Source organism: Schistocerca piceifrons, chromosome 1 (genome assembly GCF_021461385.2).
Source record: "Schistocerca piceifrons isolate TAMUIC-IGC-003096 chromosome 1, iqSchPice1.1, whole genome shotgun sequence".
Taxonomy (NCBI): domain Eukaryota; kingdom Metazoa; phylum Arthropoda; class Insecta; order Orthoptera; family Acrididae; genus Schistocerca; species Schistocerca piceifrons.
This window is the reverse complement of record NC_060138.1, coordinates 922,884,883-922,907,345: the sequence shown is the minus strand read 5'-3', so window position 1 is coordinate 922,907,345 and position 22,463 is coordinate 922,884,883. Positions and strand designations below refer to the sequence as shown.

Genomic DNA, 22,463 nt, shown 5'->3' with positions numbered 1-22,463 from the left:
GTGGGTTCCAACATGCAACAAGTGCCTTTTTGGACTAGCTCTGTGACCAGCCTAGTCGTGGAGGCTGGGGTCCGTCCACCACGGGTCAGATGCTAACAGCTGCTGCTAACAGCTGCTGCTCAGTTATGTGATACGCATTCACTGCTCCCCGGATCATCTGAACTTCCATGTTCTTTCTCCTGGTATGGAGTTCCACCTCCCACAATACAGGCCCAGGACTGGAGTCACAATCACAGTTTGCATACAGTGTATTTGCCCTGAACTCCAGATTGCCCCATTGTTGCCTCTTGTGAGGGAGCAATCACATATGCCCCTGTGGCGTATACCACACCCTAGGATGTTTCTCTGCTTTCATCACTGCCTTGCGCACACTCGGCATACGCTGCATCAATTTTGCCAAGGTTTCAGTTGGAATTAATCTCCATTCTTGCTGCAGGACCTCCCACAATTGTGACCCACCCATGATTTCCCATTTTCGGATCCTCCTGTCCAATTCATTCTGTAGCAGCTCGATTGGGTTAAAATCAGGGCATTGGAGTGGCCGTTCCATGTTTTTCAATATTTTATGGACCTCTAGAGACTTCACATAGTTCTTACACAAGCGAGACATAGGTTTTGGGGCGTTGTCTTGCTGCAAGACAAACCCTTTCACAATCAGACGCAAACTAGATGTCTTAGCATGTCGCTGGAGAATGGCATGATAATCCTTTTGGTTCATTTTTCCGTCTATTTTCACCAAATCTCTGACTTTATTCCCTCCAAAGGATCCCCATACCATCACAGAAGCCCCTCCATGCTTTACAGTTGGAATTACACACTGAGGATTCAAGCGTTCGTGGGGTAAGCAGTGTACAAATTGACTGCATTTACTTCCAAATATTTCGAACATAGATTCATCAGTGAATAAGACTCTTTCACATTCCCACACTGTCCATTGTTGGTGTGTCTTAGCCCACTGAAGCCTTTTCTTCTTGTTAACAGGGTGCAACAGTGGTTTCCTTGTTGCTACATAACCTCAGAAGTTGTTGTCTCACTGTTGACTCACTCACCAGTGTATCCCTCGTTGCATTTAGTTCAGCAGTCACTTCACGGACAGTTTTTAATCTGTTACATTTACTGGTCACTACCAAATACTGATATTTTCCTGGCATTCTGATATTTTCCTAGGTGCTCCCGAGTGAGGACGATTCCCATAGGAACCTATTTCTCGATGACAGTGTATGGTTTTGACAACTCCGCTGATGGAAATCTCAGTATCTTTGCTATTTTCCCCCTGCGGGTTCGGGGGTTAGAATAGGCCCGCGGTATTCCTGCCTGTCGTAAGAGGCGACTAAAAGGAGTCTCAAACGTTTCGGCCTTATGTGATGGTCCCCTCTCGGGTTTGACCTCCATCTATCTAAATTATTCCGAAGAGCGAGCCAATTGGGGAAGGGCACCTTACATGGTGCACTGTATCCTTCGTGCAATTAGACCTATAGCCGTCTTTCTCGTCGTTGCCATGGTGTCCCGCTCGTTTTCGATCTCTTGGGCGATTACCACGCTGCACTCTGCAGTGTTTCTTTTAACTGTGACGACGACCTTGGCCATTTTTGCACCTAAGATCCAGCACGGTAGCCAGTCCGTTGTGGTGGGGTCGCCATGTACCCTCTTGGTTGTAGCCCCCTGACAACACAGGGATCGCTCTACTGATGCCTGAGCCGTTCACTCCCCACGTATGCCAAGGAGTAGATGCCCATCTCCCTGGGGCATCAGGACTCCCGGCACTGGCCATCCTGCCAGGTGGCCTTTGCTGTGGCTGGGTGGCGCCCGTGGGGAGGGCCCTTGGTCGGAGTAGGTGGCATCAGGGCGGATGACCCGCAATGAAGCGTGGTACATCATCTATCGCTGGTGGGCCTCCACCAGCAGTCTCTAAGCGATCGAGGTCTAACCTCAACGTGAAGAAATTGGATCAGAGATCGTTTCCCTCCCTAGCTACTCCATGGGAGGAACGACTTGCTAAAGAAGGCAGTGGAGAATATTCACCCCGGTACCTCGTGTGTACGCGGGTTGATGGAGAATCTTTCATGTCGACCAAGCCCAAGTTTTTTGTGGAGCATTTAGAGGACAAGTTCGGGGAGGTGGAGGGCCTGTCCAAGATGCGCTCTGGTTCTGTGCTCATCAAAACGGCATCCTCTGCCCAGTCACGGAGGTTGCTCAATTGTGACAAGTTGGGGGATGTTTCCGTTAGCATCACGCCGCATAAGAGTCTCAACATGGTCCAGGGTATTATATTCCACAGGGATCTTCTTCTGCAGTCCGACGATGAATTACGCGCCAACCTCGAACGACGAGGTGTTCACTTCGTCCGGCGCGTCCATCGGGGTCCGAGGGATAATCAGGTAGCCACCGGTGCCTTCATCTTGGCCTTTGAGGGTGATGTCTTACCCGAAAAGGTTAAGGTGATGGTTTACCGTTGTGATGTGAAACCATATATCCCTCCTCCGATGCGGTGTTTTAAATGCTGGAAGTTCGGGCACATGTCATCTCGCTGTACTTCCAGCATCACGTGTCGGGATTGCGGACGTCCTTCGCATCCTGATACTCCATGTGCTCCGCCTCCCATTTGTGTTAACTGTGGAGAACACCATTCCCCCTGCTCACCGGACTGTCGGATCTTCCAGAAGGAAAGGAAGATAATGGAATATAAGACCCTGGACCGCCTGACCTACACCGAGGCAAGGCGGAAATATGAACGGCTACATCCCGTGCCCATGACATCCACCTATGCCGCTGCTGCACAAGCAGTCCGATCCTCTCCCGTGTCGTCACGTACTGCTGCCTCTCAGCTATGTCTCAATGCACCGGCCCCCTTGGTTGTGGGGGGCACTTCGCCCACTGTTGCTCCATCTACTCCAGGAGCAACACCACCCCAACCATCGGGGACATTCGTCCCCCCTTCCCAGCCGGAGAAGCGTAGGGCTTCTTCGGCCACTCCAGCCAGGAAGGGGTCCCTTGGGGCCCTCCCTTCCCAGGCTTTGCCCAGTGTCAATGCGGACCCACGAAAAGTTTTGACACAACAACCGGTCGCTGGTCATAGGGCTTCACGGTCGTCGTCCGTCCCTGAGACTGACCCAGTGGGGCCCTCCCAGCCAGACCCTCCCAAGGCACAGCGTGCGAAGCCGTTGAAGAAAAAGGCTCCCAAGCAACCTGACATTGCGGTGGCACCTGTCCCACCGCAACCTTCAAACTCTGCGTCTGAGGACGAGGTGGAGATCCTGGCGTCCGCTGAGGACCTCGATCTCGCCAGTCCCTCTGACGCCATGGAAAGCACTGGCGCAGGTGCTCACTTGGAGGCAGCAGGTGACCCAGCGGCGTAATTTGCCTTCCCCGTCCCGTCACGCCTTTCCCAGCAATGGCCAGTACCATCCTCCAGTGGAACTGCAGCGGTTTCTTCCACCATTTAGCTGAGCTCCGCCAACTTATCGGCCTTTGCCCTTTCTTCTGCATTGTTCTCCAGGAAACTTGGTTTCCAGCGATGCGAACCCCCGCCCTCCGTGGCTATCGGGGTTCTTACAAGAACCGAGCAGCTTATGAAAGGGTGTCTGGTGGCGTCTGCATATATGTCCTTCACACTCTGCACAGCGAGTCTGTCCCTCTCCAGACGCCTTTAGAGGCTGTCGCTGTACGCGTATGGACGCCACAGGCTATCACCGTCTGCAGTATTTACCTTCCACCTGATGGTGCTGTCGCGCAGCATGTCCTGGCTGCTCTGATAGCCCAACTGCCGCCACCTTTTTTGCTGCTGGGCGATTTCAATGCCCACAACCCTCTATGGGGTGGGACTGTCGCCGATGATCGCGGTCGGGCCGTGGAGCGTGTGTTGGCTCAACTCGACCTTAGCCTCTTGAACACCGGTGCTCCCACGCATTTCAGTGTGGCCCATGGCTCGTTCTCGGGCATCGATCTCTCTATTTGCAGCCCTGGACTTGTCCCATCCCTCCACTGGAGAGTGCATCCTGACCTGTGTGGTAGTGACCATTTCCCCGTCTATTTGTCACTGCCCCGGTGTCATTCTTCTGGGCGCTTGCCCCGCTGGGCTCTCCACAGGGCTGACTGGCCGGCTTTTACTTCCGCTGCAACCATTGAGTCTCCTCCACAGGGTGACATTGACGAGGTGGTCCGTGTTTTAACCACGTCCATCATTTCAGCGGCCGAGGCTACCATCCCCCGTTCCTCTGGCCTCCCTCGGCGGAAGGCCGTCCCCTGGTGGTCGCCGGAGATTGCTGAGGCTATTCGCGACCGTAGGCGGGCTCTCCAGCGTCATAGGCGGCACCCGTCTCTGGAGACCCTCATCGCCTTTAAGAGGCTCCGTGCCTTCGCCCGTCGTCTTATTGCACGGCGTAATCAGGAGTGCTGGGAGCGGTATGTTTCCTCCTTGGGCTCCCGTGTCTCCCCGTCGCTCGTGTGGTCCCGGATCCGGCGGATTTATGGACACCAGACCCCTATGGGTGTCCCTGGGATCTCTTTGGACGGCGCTGTGTGCACGGACGCTGCCGCCATTGCTGAACACCTTGCTGCGCACTTCGCTACGAGCTCTGCGACCGCAAATTATCCCCCCGCCTTTCGCTCTCTCAAGGAGCGGGCCGAGCAGACGCCATTATCGTTCCACACGCGTCGTTCTGAAACTTACAATGCTCCTTTCAGCGAGAGGGAATCCCTCGCTGCCCTCGCCGATTGCTCTGATACAGCACCAGGACCGGACTGCATCCACGCACAGATGCTGAAACATCTCTCCAGGGACTGCCAGAGACACATTCTCGCGATATTTAATCGCATTTGGAGCGAAGGCGTGTTCCCGTCGCAATGGCGGGAGGGTGTTATTGTCCCCATTTTGAAACCCAGTGCGGACCCACTGGCGGTGGACAGCTATCGTCCCATTACCCTCACCAACGTTTTGTGCAAATTGCTCGAACGTATGGTGGGGCGGCGTTTGTGTTGGGTCCTTGAGTCGCGCGGTCTCCTCGCTCCATCCCAGGGTGGCTTCCGTCGGGGCCGTTCTGCAGTGGACAATTTGGTGCGGCTGGAATCTGCTGTCCGTACGGCCTTTGCCCGACGTCAGCATCTCGTTGCTGTATTTTTCGATCTGCGGAAGGCGTATGACACCACATGGAGGCATCACATCCTCGCCACGTTGCATGGGTGGGGTCTTCGTGGTCGGCTCCCGGCTTTTCTTCAAAGCTTTTTATTGCGCCGCTCTTTCCGGGTGCAAGTCGGTGCCACCTCTAGTTCCTCTTATATACAGGAAAATGGGGTCCCGCAGGGCTCGGTGTTGAGCGTCTCGTTATTTCTAGTGGCCATTAATGGTCTGGCTGCAGCAGTGGGGTCGTCGGTGTCTCCTTCTTTGTATGCCGACGACTTCTGCATCTCATTTAGCTCCACAACTACGGGAGTCGCCGAACGCAGGTTGCAAGTCGCCGTTCGCAAGGCAGCATCATGGGCTCTGGCTCATGGTTTTCAGTTCTCTGCTGCCAAGACTCAGGTTATGCACTTCTGCAGGCGTCGGACGGTCCACCCTCATCCTGACCTTTACCTCGACGGCCACTTGCTTGCAGTGGTGGACACTTGCCGCTTCTTGGGACTCGTGTTTGATGCCCGGCTCACATGGGTTCCTCATTTACTCAGCTGAAGCAAAAATGCTGGCGGCACCTCAACGCCCTCCGCTGCCTTAGCCACACGTCTTGGGGTGCGGATCGCTGCACGCTGCTGCGATTGTACAGAGCCCTTGTGCAGTCTCGGCTTGATTATGGGAGCCTGGCTTATGGGTCTGCATCGCCCTCAGTGTTGCAGTTGTTAGACCCCATACACCACTGTGGGGTCCGGCTTGCAACTGGCGCTTTTCGAACGAGCCCCGTGGATAGTCTACTGGTGGAGGCCGGGGTTCCACCGCTGCGGATTCGCCGCCATCGTCTGCTCGCCGACTATGCTGTCCACGTACATTGCTCGCCAGGCCATCCCAATCGTCGCTTGCTTTTCCCTGCCATGGTCCTCCATCTGCCCGAACGGCGACCTAGGTCTGGGCTTTCCGTCGCTGTCCGCGTTCAGTCCCTGCTGTCGGAATTGGGTTCCTTCCCTCTTCCGCCTCCCTTCCGGGTCCGTGCACCTACGCCGCCCTGGTGTTTGTCCCGGCCGTCCGTCCGTCTGGACTTGGCACAGGGACCCAAGGACTCGGTTCCGCCTGTGGCCCTCCGTCGCCGTTTTCTTGCTCTCCTCGCCTCATTTTCGGACTGTGAGACTGTCTACACTGATGGTTCCCTGGTTGATGGTCGCACTGCCTACTCTTTTGCTCATGGTACCCATGTTGAGCAGCGCTCCTTGCCGGCTGGCTGCAGTATTTTTACTGCAGAGCTGGTGGCCATATTGCGCGCTCTTGAGCATATGCGTTTCTGCTCAGGTAGGTCCGTCGTCATCTGCAGTGACTCCCTGAGCAGCCTTCAGGCCATCGACCGCTGCTATCCCTTCTCTCCTCTGGTGTCCTCCATTCAGGAATCTGTTTCCGCCATTGCCCGTTCTGGTCGTTCGGTGGTCCTGGTTTGGACGCCCGGTCATGTTGGCATCCCAGGGAACGAACGTGTAGACAGGCTGGCCAAAGGGGCGATCGACGCCCCGGCTTTGGAGATCGGCCTTACGGCTCGCGACCAGCAGCTGGTGTTGCGCCGTAAGCTGAGTGGGATGTGGGCTGCTGAGTGGCGTGGCATGACAGCCCCGAATAAACTGCGGGCTGTCAAGGAGACGACCGATGTGTGGCGTTCCTCCCTGCGGGCTTCTCGCAGGGACTCGGTAGTCCTGTGTCGGCTGCGCATCGGCCATACCTACCTGACGCACGGCCATCTGTTGCGTCAGGAGGATCCCCCCTTGTGTCGGTGTGGGTCCCGGCTGACGGTCGGCCACATTTTGCTGGAGTGTCCTCGACTGCGCACACTCCGGCAATCTTTTACTCTCCCGGGCACTTTGGCTTTGGTTTTATCTGACGATGCCTCCATGGCTGATGACGTTTTAAATTTTATCCGTGGTAGTCCGTTTTATGGTTCGATTTAGGGAGGTCCTGCGCCTTTCCCTTTCTGTGTCTTTTGTCCTTGTGTCTGTTGCTGTTCTGGTGTGCCGTGAGATGGTTGGCTCTTTCCCATTTTTGTTCTCGTGGTCAGTCAACTAGTCTCCGGCCATCTTCCTTTCTTCTGTTTCTTTCTGTCTGGTGTTCCTCTGTCCTGTTCTTGTCTGTAGTGTTTGTTGCTGCATTTGTGTTCTTTTAGTGCCTGGGGGGACGTCTCCTCCCCCTTTGGTTTTTATCTGCTCCTTAGCTTTTCGGCTCGCCTGATTTTGGAATGGGGGACTGATGACCTTCGCTGTTTAGTCCCCCTTAAACATACCAACAACCACCACCACCACCTTTGCTATTTGTTGGACACTATTGCCTTCTTGATGCAAAGTGATTATCATTACCTGTGATTCATAAGGAATCTCGCGCTTTGGGGCCATTTTCAATTACTTTCACGGCGTATTATACCATTATGCAAACGCAACTACAAGTGAACAGAAATGTAAACAATGTACCTCTACATAGCCACGCAGTCTACTCGTGCCACCTGGCGTGTTTAGTAGAACTGCTTGAACAGGTAATGTTGGTTTACATAAAATGGAGCAATAGTAGTATGTTCCAGTATGTATGTATAATAATTAAGTGTACAATACTGTACACGTCATTATTAACCGTTATTTGAGCTTGCTATTCCATATTCTAACCAATAACTCATATAGATCACTTCCATCTTTCTTTGTTATAATACGCAGCATGGTGTTTCCAAACTTTTGGAGGGCAGTGTATGCTCTCTGATAAATGAATGCATTGTATTCACTATTGAATTTGTTTCTGTCACTTGAGCCCACAATCAAGTTTGTTCTTTGTTCGTGGTCTGATAAGACATTCTTAATTGGCAGTGACTCCTTGAGTAGCCTTCACACTGTCGATCAGTGCTAACCTCAATACCCATTTTTTGTAACTATCCAGGATCTCCTTTCTGATCTTGATCACTGTGTCTTCTGGTCATGTTGGGATCCCAGGGAATGAACATGCTGAATGATTGGCCAAGTTGGCTACCATGGTGCTGACTTCGGAGAAGAGAGATACTGGAACCGGACCATTGGTCAATTGTACGCCATCAATTGCAGGAAGGTTGTAAGCTTGTAACCCGGAATGGTGTGTCCTAGTTCTCTGAGCAAACTGCGGGCAATAAAGGGGACCATGGCAGTTTTACTGGATTGTCCTAATTTGGCTGCTTACGTCAAAATCACAAACTTCCTGCTTCCTGACACGCAGCCTCTGGTGCTGGTGGATGACACCCAAGCTGCTGATCTGGGTTTATATTTCAACCACGAAGGCAGTTTGTACTCCTTTATCTGATGTAGGGCACTTTGACTTTGTCAACTGCTTGATGGGTCAGAGGGACACCCCTTCACCCTTCGCCTGCTGTGTCCCAGGAGCCCCATGGCTGCCCTCGCTCATTGGTTTCACTAGGCTCCTACCCTTTCAACTTTTAATTCTTGTTAATTTTTTTCATTTTTCATTGTTTTAATGTCTCATCATCATCATCATTGTTCTCTTTCCTGTGATTGTATCAGCTTGTCTACATTTCTAGTGTTAATGAACCTTGGTCATATGCAAAGGGTGTGTTTCCCACTGCATAACATGTGCCAGGGGCCTCTACCTGCTTTGCGGGCTGAGTAACTTGCAAACCTTACTCCTTCTCACCCCTCCCTCACTTTTAATTGCTGCAATCTCTTGGTTTTATTGATTCTCGGTTGCAATCAGGTTCTTAAAGATTTATTATGTGTCCTTACTCTCAGAGGACTATTTCTGTCGTGATCCATGTAGGATGGAGGGACTGATGACCTTGTAGTTTGGTACCTTTAACCCTATCAATCCAATCCAGTTCAGCGAGGAAAAGAATAGTAATTGTGCTGGGCACCAGAGCATGTGGAAATCCATGGAAATGAGCAAGCTGACAAGCTGACATATCAGTAAGGGATTCTTAAATGGAAATAGTGTTTCATGCTCTCTCCTTCAGCACTATTACTTCTTTGTTGAAGAGTTGTATAAGTGGTATAATGAGTGGGTGGAGGTACTAAACGAGCGATGACAGGTGAAACTGATAGTTTTGAAGTGGTAAATTTCTCTCAATTCACAGGTAACTTTGCGTTGGTAGTTTAGTCAGGATTGTATTATTTATATTTTTATTAAATGTCATGCAAATGTCATATAAGTAATTCAAGGAGTAAAGGTAACATTTCACATATTAGTTGAGGCTCAGAGTCATTGATAGGCTCATCAGTTAGACTTGGGTAAGGGGTTGTGTACGTGGAGTCGGTGAAGGAGAGACAGGAAATGGGAGATAGGTTTGGGGAAGAGTGGCTGACAGCTGAAAGGGGGAGGCAGCAGCTACATGGGATGAATGTGTTACCGTTGAGCTCATTCTGGCTGTAGCCTGGGGTAGTTGTGCATGGCACACATTGACTTGGGGAGTAGGTCAGGTGCTGGAGGTAGGAAAGTAGAAGAGGGAGACTGTAAAGTGCAGTATGAGTGAAGTCAGAGTTGTTGTTATGATCATTGTCCTCCTTTACAAGCACATTAGGACTTGAAATCCTACTTTTCCAAATAATTGGTTTGATATTTGTCTCATTGGTCATAGGCATAATAATTTGTTATGATGTGGAATGTGTTACTTTACAGTCACTATTTGCTTCTGCGTCGACGCACTTGTTTTGGTTTTGTGGATTTGTTTTCCAGAACGTTCAGTGTTGTCATGCACATATAAAGCTTAACATAACTAAATATAATACAGGGAAAAATTCCACGTGGGAAAAATATATCTAAAAACAAAGATGGTGTAACTTACCAAACGAAAGTATTGGTATGTTGATAGACACACTAACAAACACAAACACACTCACAAAATTCAAGCTTTCGCAACCCATGGTTGCTTCATCAGGAAAGAGGGGAGGAGAGTGAAAGACGAAAGTATGTGGGTTTTAAGGGAGGGGGTAAGGAGTCATTCCAATCCCGGGAGCGGAAAGACTTACCTTAGGTGGGAAAAAGGGACAGATATATACTCCCACTCACACACATATCCATCCGCACATATACAGACACAAGCTAAAGATGCATCAGCCCTTTTTAATGTGCTCATAGCAGCATTCCTGCCAATTTTATTATTTTAAATTATTGAAGTTTTAAGTGCACAAATAGTAAACCAATACTGTAGTCTAATGTGCACCTTGACCTTTTTGCAGCTCTTAAAGTTCTCCATCAGGACATGTTCTGTGGAACACGGGTCCCTGTCTTGTAATACTACATTTAATTAATCCCTCTGTTACAGAATTGTATGTTATGTCGTGTGCTGTGAGTGAACATACATTTAAGATACAGGGAGACCAACACACAGTGTCATTTGTGTGTAAACTGACATGGAACTGAATTGTTGTTCCCTTTCTGCTGTAGTATTGACTATACAATGTCATCACTAGCTTCAAATTTCTTGTAATTGTTCTTATTTCTTATAAGCAATCTAGTAATAAATTAAATATGCTTTCTTTTTTCTGCCTAAAAGATTGTGTGTTAAACTTAATTGTCCCTTTTTGCCGTTGCAGGAATGTCAAAAAGCAGAAAAACCGTTATGCTCCAGCTCTCAAACATTTTCTGCCATACCGCCCTGCTCCTGCGTAAGTATATTATAGTTAAATAATTTAAGCAGACTGCAGAATTGTAGTATTATATAGACTAATTACTCATAGCACATTAGAATTTGGAATGAATTGTAACTGATGTACAGGACAACCATTTTGTGTGCTAGAACTCCTTGTTAAAAACCTCAGTCTCGGTCATTTGCTAAAATTTAGCTGTCTTCCTCCTACAAGCCTTGAAAATCATTGCAATTTAGAGAGTGATATTCATCTGCTGTTAGCACTGAATTACTAAAAGACATCGAGAGTTAATATCTTTGTTCATGTAGACTACACTTGCCTTCAGGAAGAACACCCCACATCAGATCTGAATTTATTGAAAGGTACTGTGGGTGTCTACATGTTTTAAAAATCTGTAAGATTCTGAATATGCTGATATTCTGCAAACAGAAATAAAATCTGAAATTTTTATTCAAAAACTGAAAAAGAGTTTAGTGTACAGATGCCAACCATTCAGTGTTCAGAGGAAGCACAGCACAGTGTACAAGCACATCAAAAATGGGTAGTGATAGTAGCTCAGCTGTCAACTTGTATCCTGTTTTTTCAAATAATTTGGAATGTCAGCACAGCTGCATCATCCACGCATATTTTTATTTACCAGTCTAACCTCATTGATATCCATCATTTTCAATCAAAACATTGTGACAATGTTATTTACAAATTAACTGGAAATGTTTGATATCTTTCATTGATTTATCTGCAATTAAGTTAGTTATTTGCATGTTCCATGGATCTTAATTGTAATATGCTGTTATTGTTTGGTATGTGGTTATTAGTTTACAAATGTGTTAATCAGCAAGGCAGATTGGTGACACAACTGTAGCTTATTCACTGAGAATAAGTGTAAAACCAAGTACAGCTAAGTACTCCATAGCTGTATGCATAAGCTGAAAATGTACATTACTGGTATGTGTTTGCAATGGATACAATGAGGCAGCGCATTCACAATGACCACGTCTAGCTGCCCATGGTAATGTTCCTGTTAACACCTCAGTCTGATGTCGAGCCTGCAGTGGCTCAAAAATTAACAGTTAAGAAATTAAATCTTATCAAAAATCCAACAAAGAAACTGGTTGCCCATTTATACCTGAACTAACAACCATTCCCAGCTTCATCTGGATAGCACGAAGTATCTACAGCTTGACGACTTGAGTGACATTAGCGGTAATTTTGTTTGTGGGGCACTGCATACCATTATGATTAGAAAGTAAGAGAAAAACATTAGGTAACTGAATAGTATCAGTTTCACCAGTGTGTTGCGGCACCTAAAGACATGAGCAGACTGCCCAACAGAAACCCATTAACAAAGCAAACTGTGCATCAAAGGTCCCTATAGCCACTCATTTGTAGGCGGGACAGTTACACCAGTCCACTGTGTGTATCAAAATTACTACAGTAGCTCTTGAGATTAGACCATACATACAGACAGTGAGTGTGGAACTTCAGTTTATATACAGAAAAAAGAAAGGAGGGGGGAGAAATCATCAATAAAGGTGTTAATCAATTCACACACATGACCAGTCCACATGTCTGCTCAGGCACTCTCTCTCTCTCTCTCTCTCTCTCTCTCTCTCTCTCTCTCTCTCTCACATACCCCTGCAGCACTCTGGCATGTGCCTAAACCCAGCCCATTGTTGTTACAAACAAAGGGAGCAATGCCATTGCACATTCATGCAACAGAAACTTCACACTGGTTGATGCAAAAGTTTGGGCTCCAAATAGTAAGAAAGTGTGAAACTGCACAGCATTACATTTTTCAAATGTGTGCACCTAACCATTCACTACCATAAGGGCCTAATGCAACATGATACATGCTTCCAGAATGAGATTTTCACTCTGCAGCAGAGTGTGCCCTGATATGAAACTTCCTGGGAGATTAAAACTGTGTGCCAGACCAAGACTCAAACTCGGGACCTTTGCCTTTTGCGGACAAGTGCTCTACCAACTGAGCTACCCAAGCACGACTCACGCCCCGTCCTCATAGCCTTACCTCCGCCAGTACCTCGTTTCCTACTTCCCAAACTTCACAGAAGCTCTCCTGTGAACCTTGCAGTTTTAATCTGCCAGGAAGTTTCATATCAGCGCTCACTCCGCTGCAGAGTGAAAATCTCATTCTGGGAACATCCCCCAGTCTGTGGCTAAGCCATGTCGCTTTCTTCCAGGAGTGCTAGTTCTCCAAGGTTCGCAGGAGAGCTTCTCTGAAGTTTCGAAAGTAGGAGACGAGGTACTGGCGGAAGTAAAGCTGTGAGGATGGGGTGTGAATCGTTCTTGGGTAGCTCAATTAGTAGAGCACTTGGCCGTGAAAGGCAAAGGTCCCGAGTTCAAGTCTCGGTCCGGCACACAGTTTTAATCTGCCAGGAAGTTTCATAATACGTGCTTTCTCATCAACTACTGCCAGGATGGCTTTGATGCAAGAAAAAATACAAAATTATTTCAAGTGATTAGTGGATAAAAGTATGAGAATAAATAGAATAAATAAAATGAATAAATAAGAATGAATAAAATGAGACATTAGATGTCAATTGTATTCCTAACAGCATTTAAAAATAACATAGCATCTGACCATGCTGTAGCATAGAAAACCCAGGAGCCTCAGAATAGAAAATCTACGTTATTAGGAAACGGCTCCTGTGTTGTTCACAAGTATGATGCAATGTTCCTTCAGACACACATGCATGTTTGAAGGATCAGACAGTTAAGTGACTACAGCCATTATGAAAGTACATTAAGTGTATTCACAGTTGCGTATATAAACAACCATCATCTGTATAATGGAATGACGACAGTGAAAATTTGTGCTGGGCAATACTTGAACCTGGATTTCCCCTTTTATTGCGAGCAGTCGCCTTACCACTAGGCTATCCATGCATCTGTTGCCACCGGACCCAAACTTCCATTATCATCAAGGGATTATCCTCATACGTTTTAGTAAAAAGACATGTCAGTGACATAGAAAAGTTCCCTACTGTACTTTGGTGAAATCTGAGGAAAAGAATGTTTATTTCTGCCTCATGCAGCAGCAGAAATTAAATATTTATTTTGTAATTTTGATGATCACATACCCACTTAAATGCATACAACTTGTAAAGACAATTCTGTGGAGCACTTTATGGATCATAATTACATGCATTGTGTGCAGCATATCATACACACTAGACTTACATGCGCATAAATCATATTCGTAGCACAGAATATGCCAGCGACATCACTGCAACTGCACGCACTGACCCATGTGGTGAGGTTTGGAGCGAAGAGAAATTGTGGAAAGATCCTGTTAAATATTCTTCTCTTGGCTGGGACTCCACAAGTTGACTTTATATTGCAAATAGTGCCATTTGAAGTGATGGTGACTTTTACAACTATGTATCATGAAAAAAGAAGTGCCCAAAGTTAATGATGCATTAAATGCTTTAATTTAAGACATGTCAGATTTGGGGCTCCATAATATAATCCTTTCTGGTGTTACGTTCATGTGTTACTCAGTGCATGACAGTGTGGGCCTGTAATTGCCGTCCTTTTCCTGGGACGTTAAAGCTGATAGTCTCTCTCTGCCTAGGGATGTGTACCACTCAAAATAGCATTGCAGGTGTGTGTAATAAAACAGAATGTGTTAATTGTTTTACATATTGCAAGATTTTGGTAGGAACTGGAATTGATTACATTGCAAAACATTTTATCCTGTGAACTTAAATCCTTCCACCCAAGAACAAGCAAAATATTACTTGGTGGTTGAGGAGGAAAGGGGGGGGGGGGGGAGCAGATGGGCAGATGAGAATGATAATTTCAGATTTCACCATCTGAAAAATAGATGTTATATTTTTGTAACAGTATCAGAAACTATATGTTATGACAAATTCTAGCTAAATTCCTCTGGACTGCTTGTGGAGAAACACGCTGCCATTTTTTTTTATTGTTTTCATGATGGATTTTTATTCTCGTCAACCAATATACAAAATTATATCTGAATCACTCTGACACATTTAAATTGTATATGTCACAAGCTTTACCATTCTTGTTGACTGCTTTTTTTTTTTTTTTGTCACAGTGATAGTCATGCAATGCCAAGTAATTCAGCTGGAATGTTCTCTTTTGTTGCTATTACATGGATGTCGCGACTTATGTGGAAAGCTTACAGGAAGGGTCTGACTGAAGATGATCTGTTTGATTTACAGGTGTGTATAGGATTTTTATCAGTAATTTTTCCCTGTGGTTCCTTTTATATAGTTAGATAAAATGTTACAGACTGTTTTTCTGTTGAAAATGAATCACCTAAAAAATAACATATTATTTTTCTTTCTATCTGTGAACAATTGTGTGGGATGTAGTGTATTCTGTTTCATTACGAAAATTTCTATTTTTATTATTGATGTCACAACAAAATTATTTTGGGGTTATCTTGGTCGTGGATGTGAAGATAAAGATTCATAAAATTTCTAAAGTGTAACACAGTAAGTTTGTATTTTTAAATTTCCTGCTCTTTTTTCCTACATTATTGTAATATCATGTAAGTTTCACCTACATGTACAAGTGTAGTTTCTGGATACAGTTTCTGATGAGGGAGCCTTTGATGGAGTATTCTGTTGTTAACTATAGTAAGCCATATTTTAGTATGAGAAAATAAAGTGATTCCTTAAAATATGGGGATTTTTAGTAGACCTATGCCAGCAAAAATCTTATTTTTAAGAGATCTTTCAAATTATCTTTTATCATATAAATATGTCTGTTTACTTGTGCACTGCTTCATGTATGTTGTTGGCTGAGATATGCACGCAGTATATTCCTGTCCGACTGTACGGTGAAGGAAATATGCACAGGTTTCATCAGCATCCCAGTAGTCTGCAAAAAAACGGCATAGTTTACCCTGGAGATAGGGAACAGTAGTTTAAATCCATTATTAAAAATCTCATTAATGACTACACAATATATTTGGTTTAGCAAGGAATGTTTACATCAGAACATAACTCCAAAATACCGGTATGTCAACATTAAATTGAGATGGACATCTCCAGTATCAACGAAGAGTGTCAAGATTGTTGAGAGAGAGTGTGGTTGAAAGAAGAAATTCGAAACCAGCACAGAATCTGTGATAACCTAAGTTTATATTTAAAAGTTAGTCACATGTGTATTATGACCATTGCACATCTATGCAAGTTCAATAGTTTTGATCACAATGTGTGTGACAGTGTAAAAATGAAATGTTCATGACTGCTGAGCTCAAAGTGCTAAACAGGGGCATTAAATATGCTCAGTTTGAACAATCTCTAAAGAAAACAAATTTTAACTCTGAGTTTGGCGTCAGTTGATAATTTTAAGATCATACAGGTCTCACACAGTTCTAAGCTAGTACCATTTGACATCACTACTTATTTACAAATGTGTCCAGTGATAAGTGTATGAACATGTTAACAGGTCTTTGGCACAAACCTCAAGTAAATACTGTAGAATTATATTACACAGTCGTTGCCACTCAAACATGTGGTAAACAGAATTATTTGTAGTTTGAGAGCACTTATTATAAAAAGTCTGATAGCGTAGCTATGGGTTTTCACTTACTATCTGAAATTTTCATAGACAATTTTGAACAAGTTTTCTTACTGAAAGAGCCACTGAGCTGCAAAATTAAATACTGAATCATATGTTTGGATGATGTGTTGTGTTTGTGAACTTGTATCACCAGGCAATAAGATACATCCTTCACAACATTTGAACTTCCAACATAATAAAATTCAGCTTCTGGCAGATTAAAACTGTGTATTGGACTGGGACTCAAACCTCACTTTTTTTTTGGGTGGGGAGGGGGGGGGGGGGGGGCACATGGCCAACTGACTGAGCTATCCGAGCATGAATCATGTCTTAACCCTGTACAGCTTTACTTCTGACCATATATGCTCTCCCAAGTTTGAGTCCTGATGGGCCGACACACAGTCATAATCTGTTAGGAAGCTTCAAACCAGTGCACACACTGCTGTAGAGTAAAAAATCGTACTGATAATAAAATTTTGTTAACAATAGAACTATGATGCTCTAGTGTAAATTTTTCGGACCTTAATATAACCGTTCAAGATGCCCAGCAGTTCTCAAGATTCTCTGTTTTCCAGGTAAATTTTTTACTTGTACCATGGTCCAAAGGAACTTTGCGTCATAATCAGAATAATATAGGCACTGCATTATCATAAGAAATAAACATATCAAAATATGAAGTCAAAATAATGTGTGAAAAATAATGTGAACAAACAGTTACAGGGAAACTAAGCTGCTAAGAAAGTAAAACATAGATAACACAAAATTTTCATTAGGAACAACCAGATGTTGAGAGCGCACAATAAAGAGCATTATGTACTTCCGTAAAAAACTGCTTACTAGGAGATCAGAGAATCGAGTTCAAGTAAAATTTGAACAAAACTATATGGAAGAAATAGTAACAGACTAGACTGAAACTGCTGCCAACAATTGGGAAATCAATTACAATATTCTGTCAACTTACGGAAAATAAACTACTAGTGAATAAATAGGAGACAATGACAACGCATTTTCAGCTTAGCCATTTAAATAAATATAAATGTTGAACTCATTTACATATTTACATCTCCACTGCCACTTTTTATGGTGGTGGAGATGTAAATATGTAAATGAGTATGTTTGGATGATGTGTTGTGTTTGTGAACTGGTATCACCAGGCAATAAGATACATCCTTCACAACATTTGAACTGCCAACATAATAAAATTCAGCTTCTGGCAGATTAAAACTGTGTATTGGACTGGGACTCGAACCTCAATTCGAAACATTCCACGTGGGAAAAATATATCTAAAAACACAGATGATGTGACTCACCGAACGAAAGTGCTGGCAGGTCGATAGACGCACAAACAAACACAAACATACACACAAAATTCAAGCTTTCGCAACAAACTGTTGCCTCATCAGGAAAGAGGGAAGGAGAGGGAAAGACGAAAGGATGTGGGTTTTAAGGGAGAGGGTAAGGAGTCATTCCAATCCCGGGAGCGGAAAGACTTACCTTAGGGGGAAAAAGGACAGGTATACACTCGTTCGCGCGCGCACACATACACATATATCCATCCGCACATACACAGACACAAGCAGACATTTGTAAAGGCAAAGAGTTTGGGCAGAGATGTCAGTCGAGGCAGAAGTACAGAGGCAAAGATGTTGTTGAAAGACAGGTGAGGTATGGGCGGCAGCAAATTGAAATTAGCGGAGATTGAGGCCTGGCGGATAACGAGAAGAGAGGATATACTGAAGGGCAAGTTCCCATCTCCGGAGTTCTGACAGGTTGGTGTTAGTGGGAAGTATCCAGATAACCCGGACGGTGTAACACTGTGCCAAGATGTGCTGGCCGTGCACCAAGGCATGCTTAGCCACAGGGTGATCCTCATTACCAACAAACACTGTCTGCCTGTGTCCATTCATGTGAATGGACAGTTTATTGCTGGTCATTCCCACATAGAAAACTTCACAGTGTAGGCAGGTCAGTTGGTAAATCACGTGGCTCTGCCTTTGATCGTGTGCACCTTCCGGGTTACAGGACTGGAGTAGGTGGTGGTGGGAGGGTGCATGGGACAGGTTTTACACCGGGGGCGGTTACAAGGGTAGGAGCCACAGGGTAGGGAAGGTGGTTTGGGGAATTCATAGGGATGAACTAAGAGGTTACGAAGGTTAGGTGGACGGCGGAAAGACACTTTTGGTGGAGTGGGGAGGATTTAATGAAGGATGGATCTCATTTCAGGGCAGGATTTAAGGAAGTCGTATCCCTGCTGGAGAGCCACATTCAGAGTCTGATCCAGTCCCGGAAAGTATCCTTTCACAAGTGGGGCACTTTTGGGGTTCTTCTGTGGGAGGTTCTGGGTTAGTGGGGATGAGGAAGTGGCTCTGGTTATTTGCTTCAGTACCAGGTCGGGAGGGTAGTTGCGGGATGCGAAAGCTGTTTTCAGGTTGTTGTAATGGTTCAGGGATTCCGGACTGGAGCAGATTCGTTTGCCATGAAGACCTAGGCTGTAGGGAAGGGACCGTTTGATGTGGAATGGGTAGCAGCTGTCATAATGGAGGTACTGTTGCTTGTTGGTGGGTTTGATGTGGACGGACGTGTGAAGCTGGCCATTGGACAGGTGGAGGTCAACGTCAAGGAAAGTGGCATGGGATTTGTAGTAGGACCAAGTGAATCTGATGGAACCGAAGGAGTTGAGGTTGGAGAGGAAATTCTGGAGTTCTTCTTCACTGTGAGTCCAGATCATGAAGATGTGATCAATAAATCTGTACCAAACTTTGGGTTGGCAGGCCTGGGTAACCAAGAAGGCTTCCTCTAAGCGACCCATGAATAGGTTGGCGTACGAGGGGGCCATCCTGATACCCATGGCTGTTCCCTTTAATTGTTGGTATGTCTGGCCTTCAAAAGTGAAGAAGTTGTGGGTCAGGATGAAGCTGGCTAAGGTAATGAGGAAAGAGGTTTTTGGTAGGGTGGCAGATGATCAGCGTGAAAGGAAGTGCTCCATCGCAGCGAGGCCCTGGACGTGCGGAATATTTGTGTATAAGGAAGTGGCATCAATGGTTACAAGGATGGTTTCCAGGGGTAATAGATTGGGTAAGGATTCCAGGCGTTCGAGAAAGTGGTTGGTGTCTTTGATGAAGTATGGCTTGAAGGTGTTGATCTACATAGGCAGATATACGTTCTGTGGGGGCTTGGTAACCAGCTACAATGGGGCGGCCGGGATGATTGGGTTTGTGAATTTTAGGAAGAAGGTAGAAGGTATGGGTGCGGGGTGTCGGTGGGGTCAGGAGGTTGATGGAGTCAGGTGAAAGGTTTTGTAGGGGGCCTAAGTTTCTGAGGATTCCTTGAAGCTCCGCCTGGACATCAGGAATGGTATTACCTTGGCAAACTTTTTATGTGGTGTTGTCTGAAAGCTGATGCAGTCCCTCAGCAACATACTACCGACGATCAAGTACCACAGTTGTGGAACCCTTGTCCGCCGGAAGAATGACGATGGATCGGTCAGCCTTCAGATCACGGATAGCTTGGGCTTCAGCAGTGGTGATGTTGGGAGTAGGATTAAGGTTTTTTAAGGAGGATTGAGAAGCAAGGCTGGAAGTCAGAAATTCTTGGAAGGTTTGGAGAGGGTGATTTTGAGGAAGAGGATGTGGGTCCCGCTGTGACAGAGGACGGAACTGTTCCAAGGCAGGGTTCAATTTGGATAGTGTCTTGGGGAGATGGATCATTAGGAGTAGGATTAGGATCATTTTTCTTCGTGGCAAAGTGATATTTCCAGCAGAGTACGAGTGTAGGACAGTAAATCTTTGACGAGGGCTGTTTGGTTGAATCTGGTAGTGGGGCTGAAGGTGAGGCCTTTGGATAGGACAGGTGGTTCCAGATTGCGTTGATTGGAATTTTGAGGTTTTGGAGGGAGTGGAGCTGGAAGTGGGAGATTGAGTAGATGGGAGAGACTGGGTTTGTGTGCAATGAGAGGAGGTTGAGGTTTGCTGGAAAGGTTGTGAAGGGTGAGTGAGTTGCCTTTCCGGAGTTGGGAAACCAGGAGATTGGATAATTTTTTGAAGTGGAGGGTGGCATGCTGTTTTAATTTGCGGTTGGCCTGTAGGAGGATGCTTTGAACAGCCGGTGTGGATGCAGGAGAGGAAAGATTGAGGACTTTTATTAAGGATAGGAGTTGATGGGTGTGTTCATTGGCTGAGTTGATGTGTAGGTGAAGGATTAGGTGGGTGAGGGCAATGGATTGTTCAGTTTGGAACTGGTGTAGGGACTGATGGGAAGAAGGATTACAGCCAGAGATGGGAACTTTAAGTGCGAGGCCTTTTGGGGGTAATGCCAAATGTCAGACAAGCCTGAGAAAATAAAATATGGGAGCGTAATCTGGCTAGGGCGAAGGCATGTTTGCGGAGGGAATGCAAATAAAACTTAATGGGGGTGTTGTGAGGGTGACATGGTATTAGAAGGTGGAAAGTGTAACATGAGGCTGAAATGAAAATGAAAAAATATATATATGGGGGAGATAAAGGTGAACTAGAAAGCAACCTGGAGATCTGGTGTGAGAAAAGGCGAAAAAGTGTTGGTTAAAGCTGGGCTGTGTTGATCCTGTGGTGAACTTGGGTTGGTAGACAACGATGTGCATAAAGGTTAGGTGGTTGTGTTGCCGCCAAAACACGTTAAATGGTGGAGAAATTCGGGAAAATTTCGAAAAAACTATGTGTAAATGTATTAAAAGGAGTGGTTTTGTGGTGGCAGATTATGAGAATGAGGCTAACAATTGTCTGACGAAAAAATAATGACGTTAAAACCTGTGGGAAGCGGCTAAAAATGATCAATGATGTGGGAAAAACAGAAATGGAAATAAAGCGAAAGTTATTAGAACTAGCCAAAATGGTTGTTTAATAAGTGAAAGGAGCTGTTTGTGAACTAGAAACGGTGGATTTTATAGCAGCGGTAGTGTTGAAAGCGGAAAAAAAAATTTTTTTTTTTTTTTGTTATGGTTTGGAAGTGGGTTACGTATTATTGAGTATATATAGGCGGGATAAAATTTTATAGTAGATTATGGGAAAAAGGAGAAGGTGAATACAAAGTGAACCTACTGGCAAAAACAGAAAGAGAAAATAAGACAACAGAAAAGATTTCGAAATGCAACATTGACAATAACAAACATGATTGTTGTGTTCAAATTAATGGTATGAATATAACAGAGGGAAACATTCCATGTGCGAAAAATATATTTAAAAACAAAGATGATGTGACTTACCACACGAAAGCGCTGGCAGGTCGATAGAAACACAAACAAACACATACGTATACACAAAATTCTAGCTTTCGCAACCAATGGTTGCTTCGTCATGAAAGAGGGAAGGAGAGGGAAAGACGAAAGGATGTGGGTTTTGGGAGAGGGTAAGGAGTCATTCCAATCCCGGGAGCGGAAAGACTTACCTTAGGGGGAAAAAAAGACAGGAAGTACAGAGGCAAAGATGTTGTTGAAAGACAGGTGAGGTATGAGCGGTGGCAACTTGAAATTAGCGGAGGTTGAGGCCTTGCGGATAACGAGAAGAGAGGATATACTGAAGGGCAAGTTCCCATCTCCGGAGTTCTGAGAGGTTGGTGCTAGTGTGAAGTATCCAGATAACCCGGACGGTGTAACACTGTGCCAAGATGTGCTGGCCATGCACCAAGGCATGTTTAGCCACAGGGTGATCCTCATTACCAACAAACACTGTCTGCCTGTGTCCATTCATGTGAATGGACAGTTTGTTGCTCAAAGACTCATGCACCACTTAAAATCTGTCACTCATTTCATTTTTTTAAAAAGCCTGTGTTGTTGTGGATAAACAACTGTTATGGAAAGAGAATGCAGATCATATTTGTAAGAAACTTGCTAGCTTTCAGATTTTATTCTTTGATGAGCTAGAGTAAAAAAACTTACGCGCACACGTGGACACACACACACACACACATGCCTCTACATAGCTGGCACCATATAGGGGCATAGGAATGTGTCTGCATGTGTATGAATATATGTGTGTTTGCAATTTTTTTTCTTCCTTTTGGGTGTCCTTATCAACTACTCAACATTGCTGCTTTTCAGCGAGTATTCTCATTTAATCCTAAAGTATGTACATTCCACAAGAACTTTCCTACAACATTTATATTTGTAAGAAAGTCAATGCAAATATGTATTAATTGAA

General features: G+C 45.4%; 1 protein-coding gene across 2 annotated transcripts in view; it reads left to right on the top strand.

Moving 5' to 3' along the window:
• Nucleotides 1-22,463, top strand: part of LOC124769376 (ATP-binding cassette sub-family C member 5-like) — a 298,192-nt gene that overhangs the window by 22,260 nt on the left and 253,469 nt on the right. The window contains exons 2-3 of one of the 2 annotated variants that reach the window (XM_047249493.1): nt 10,678-10,749; nt 14,816-14,942. In XM_047249493.1, coding sequence (XP_047105449.1) covers nt 10,678-10,749; nt 14,816-14,942 — 199 coding nt within the window. Of the gene's footprint in view, nt 1-10,677; nt 10,750-14,815; nt 14,943-22,463 lie in introns of those variants that run through there. The other variant, XM_047250268.1, reaches the window with a different exon arrangement.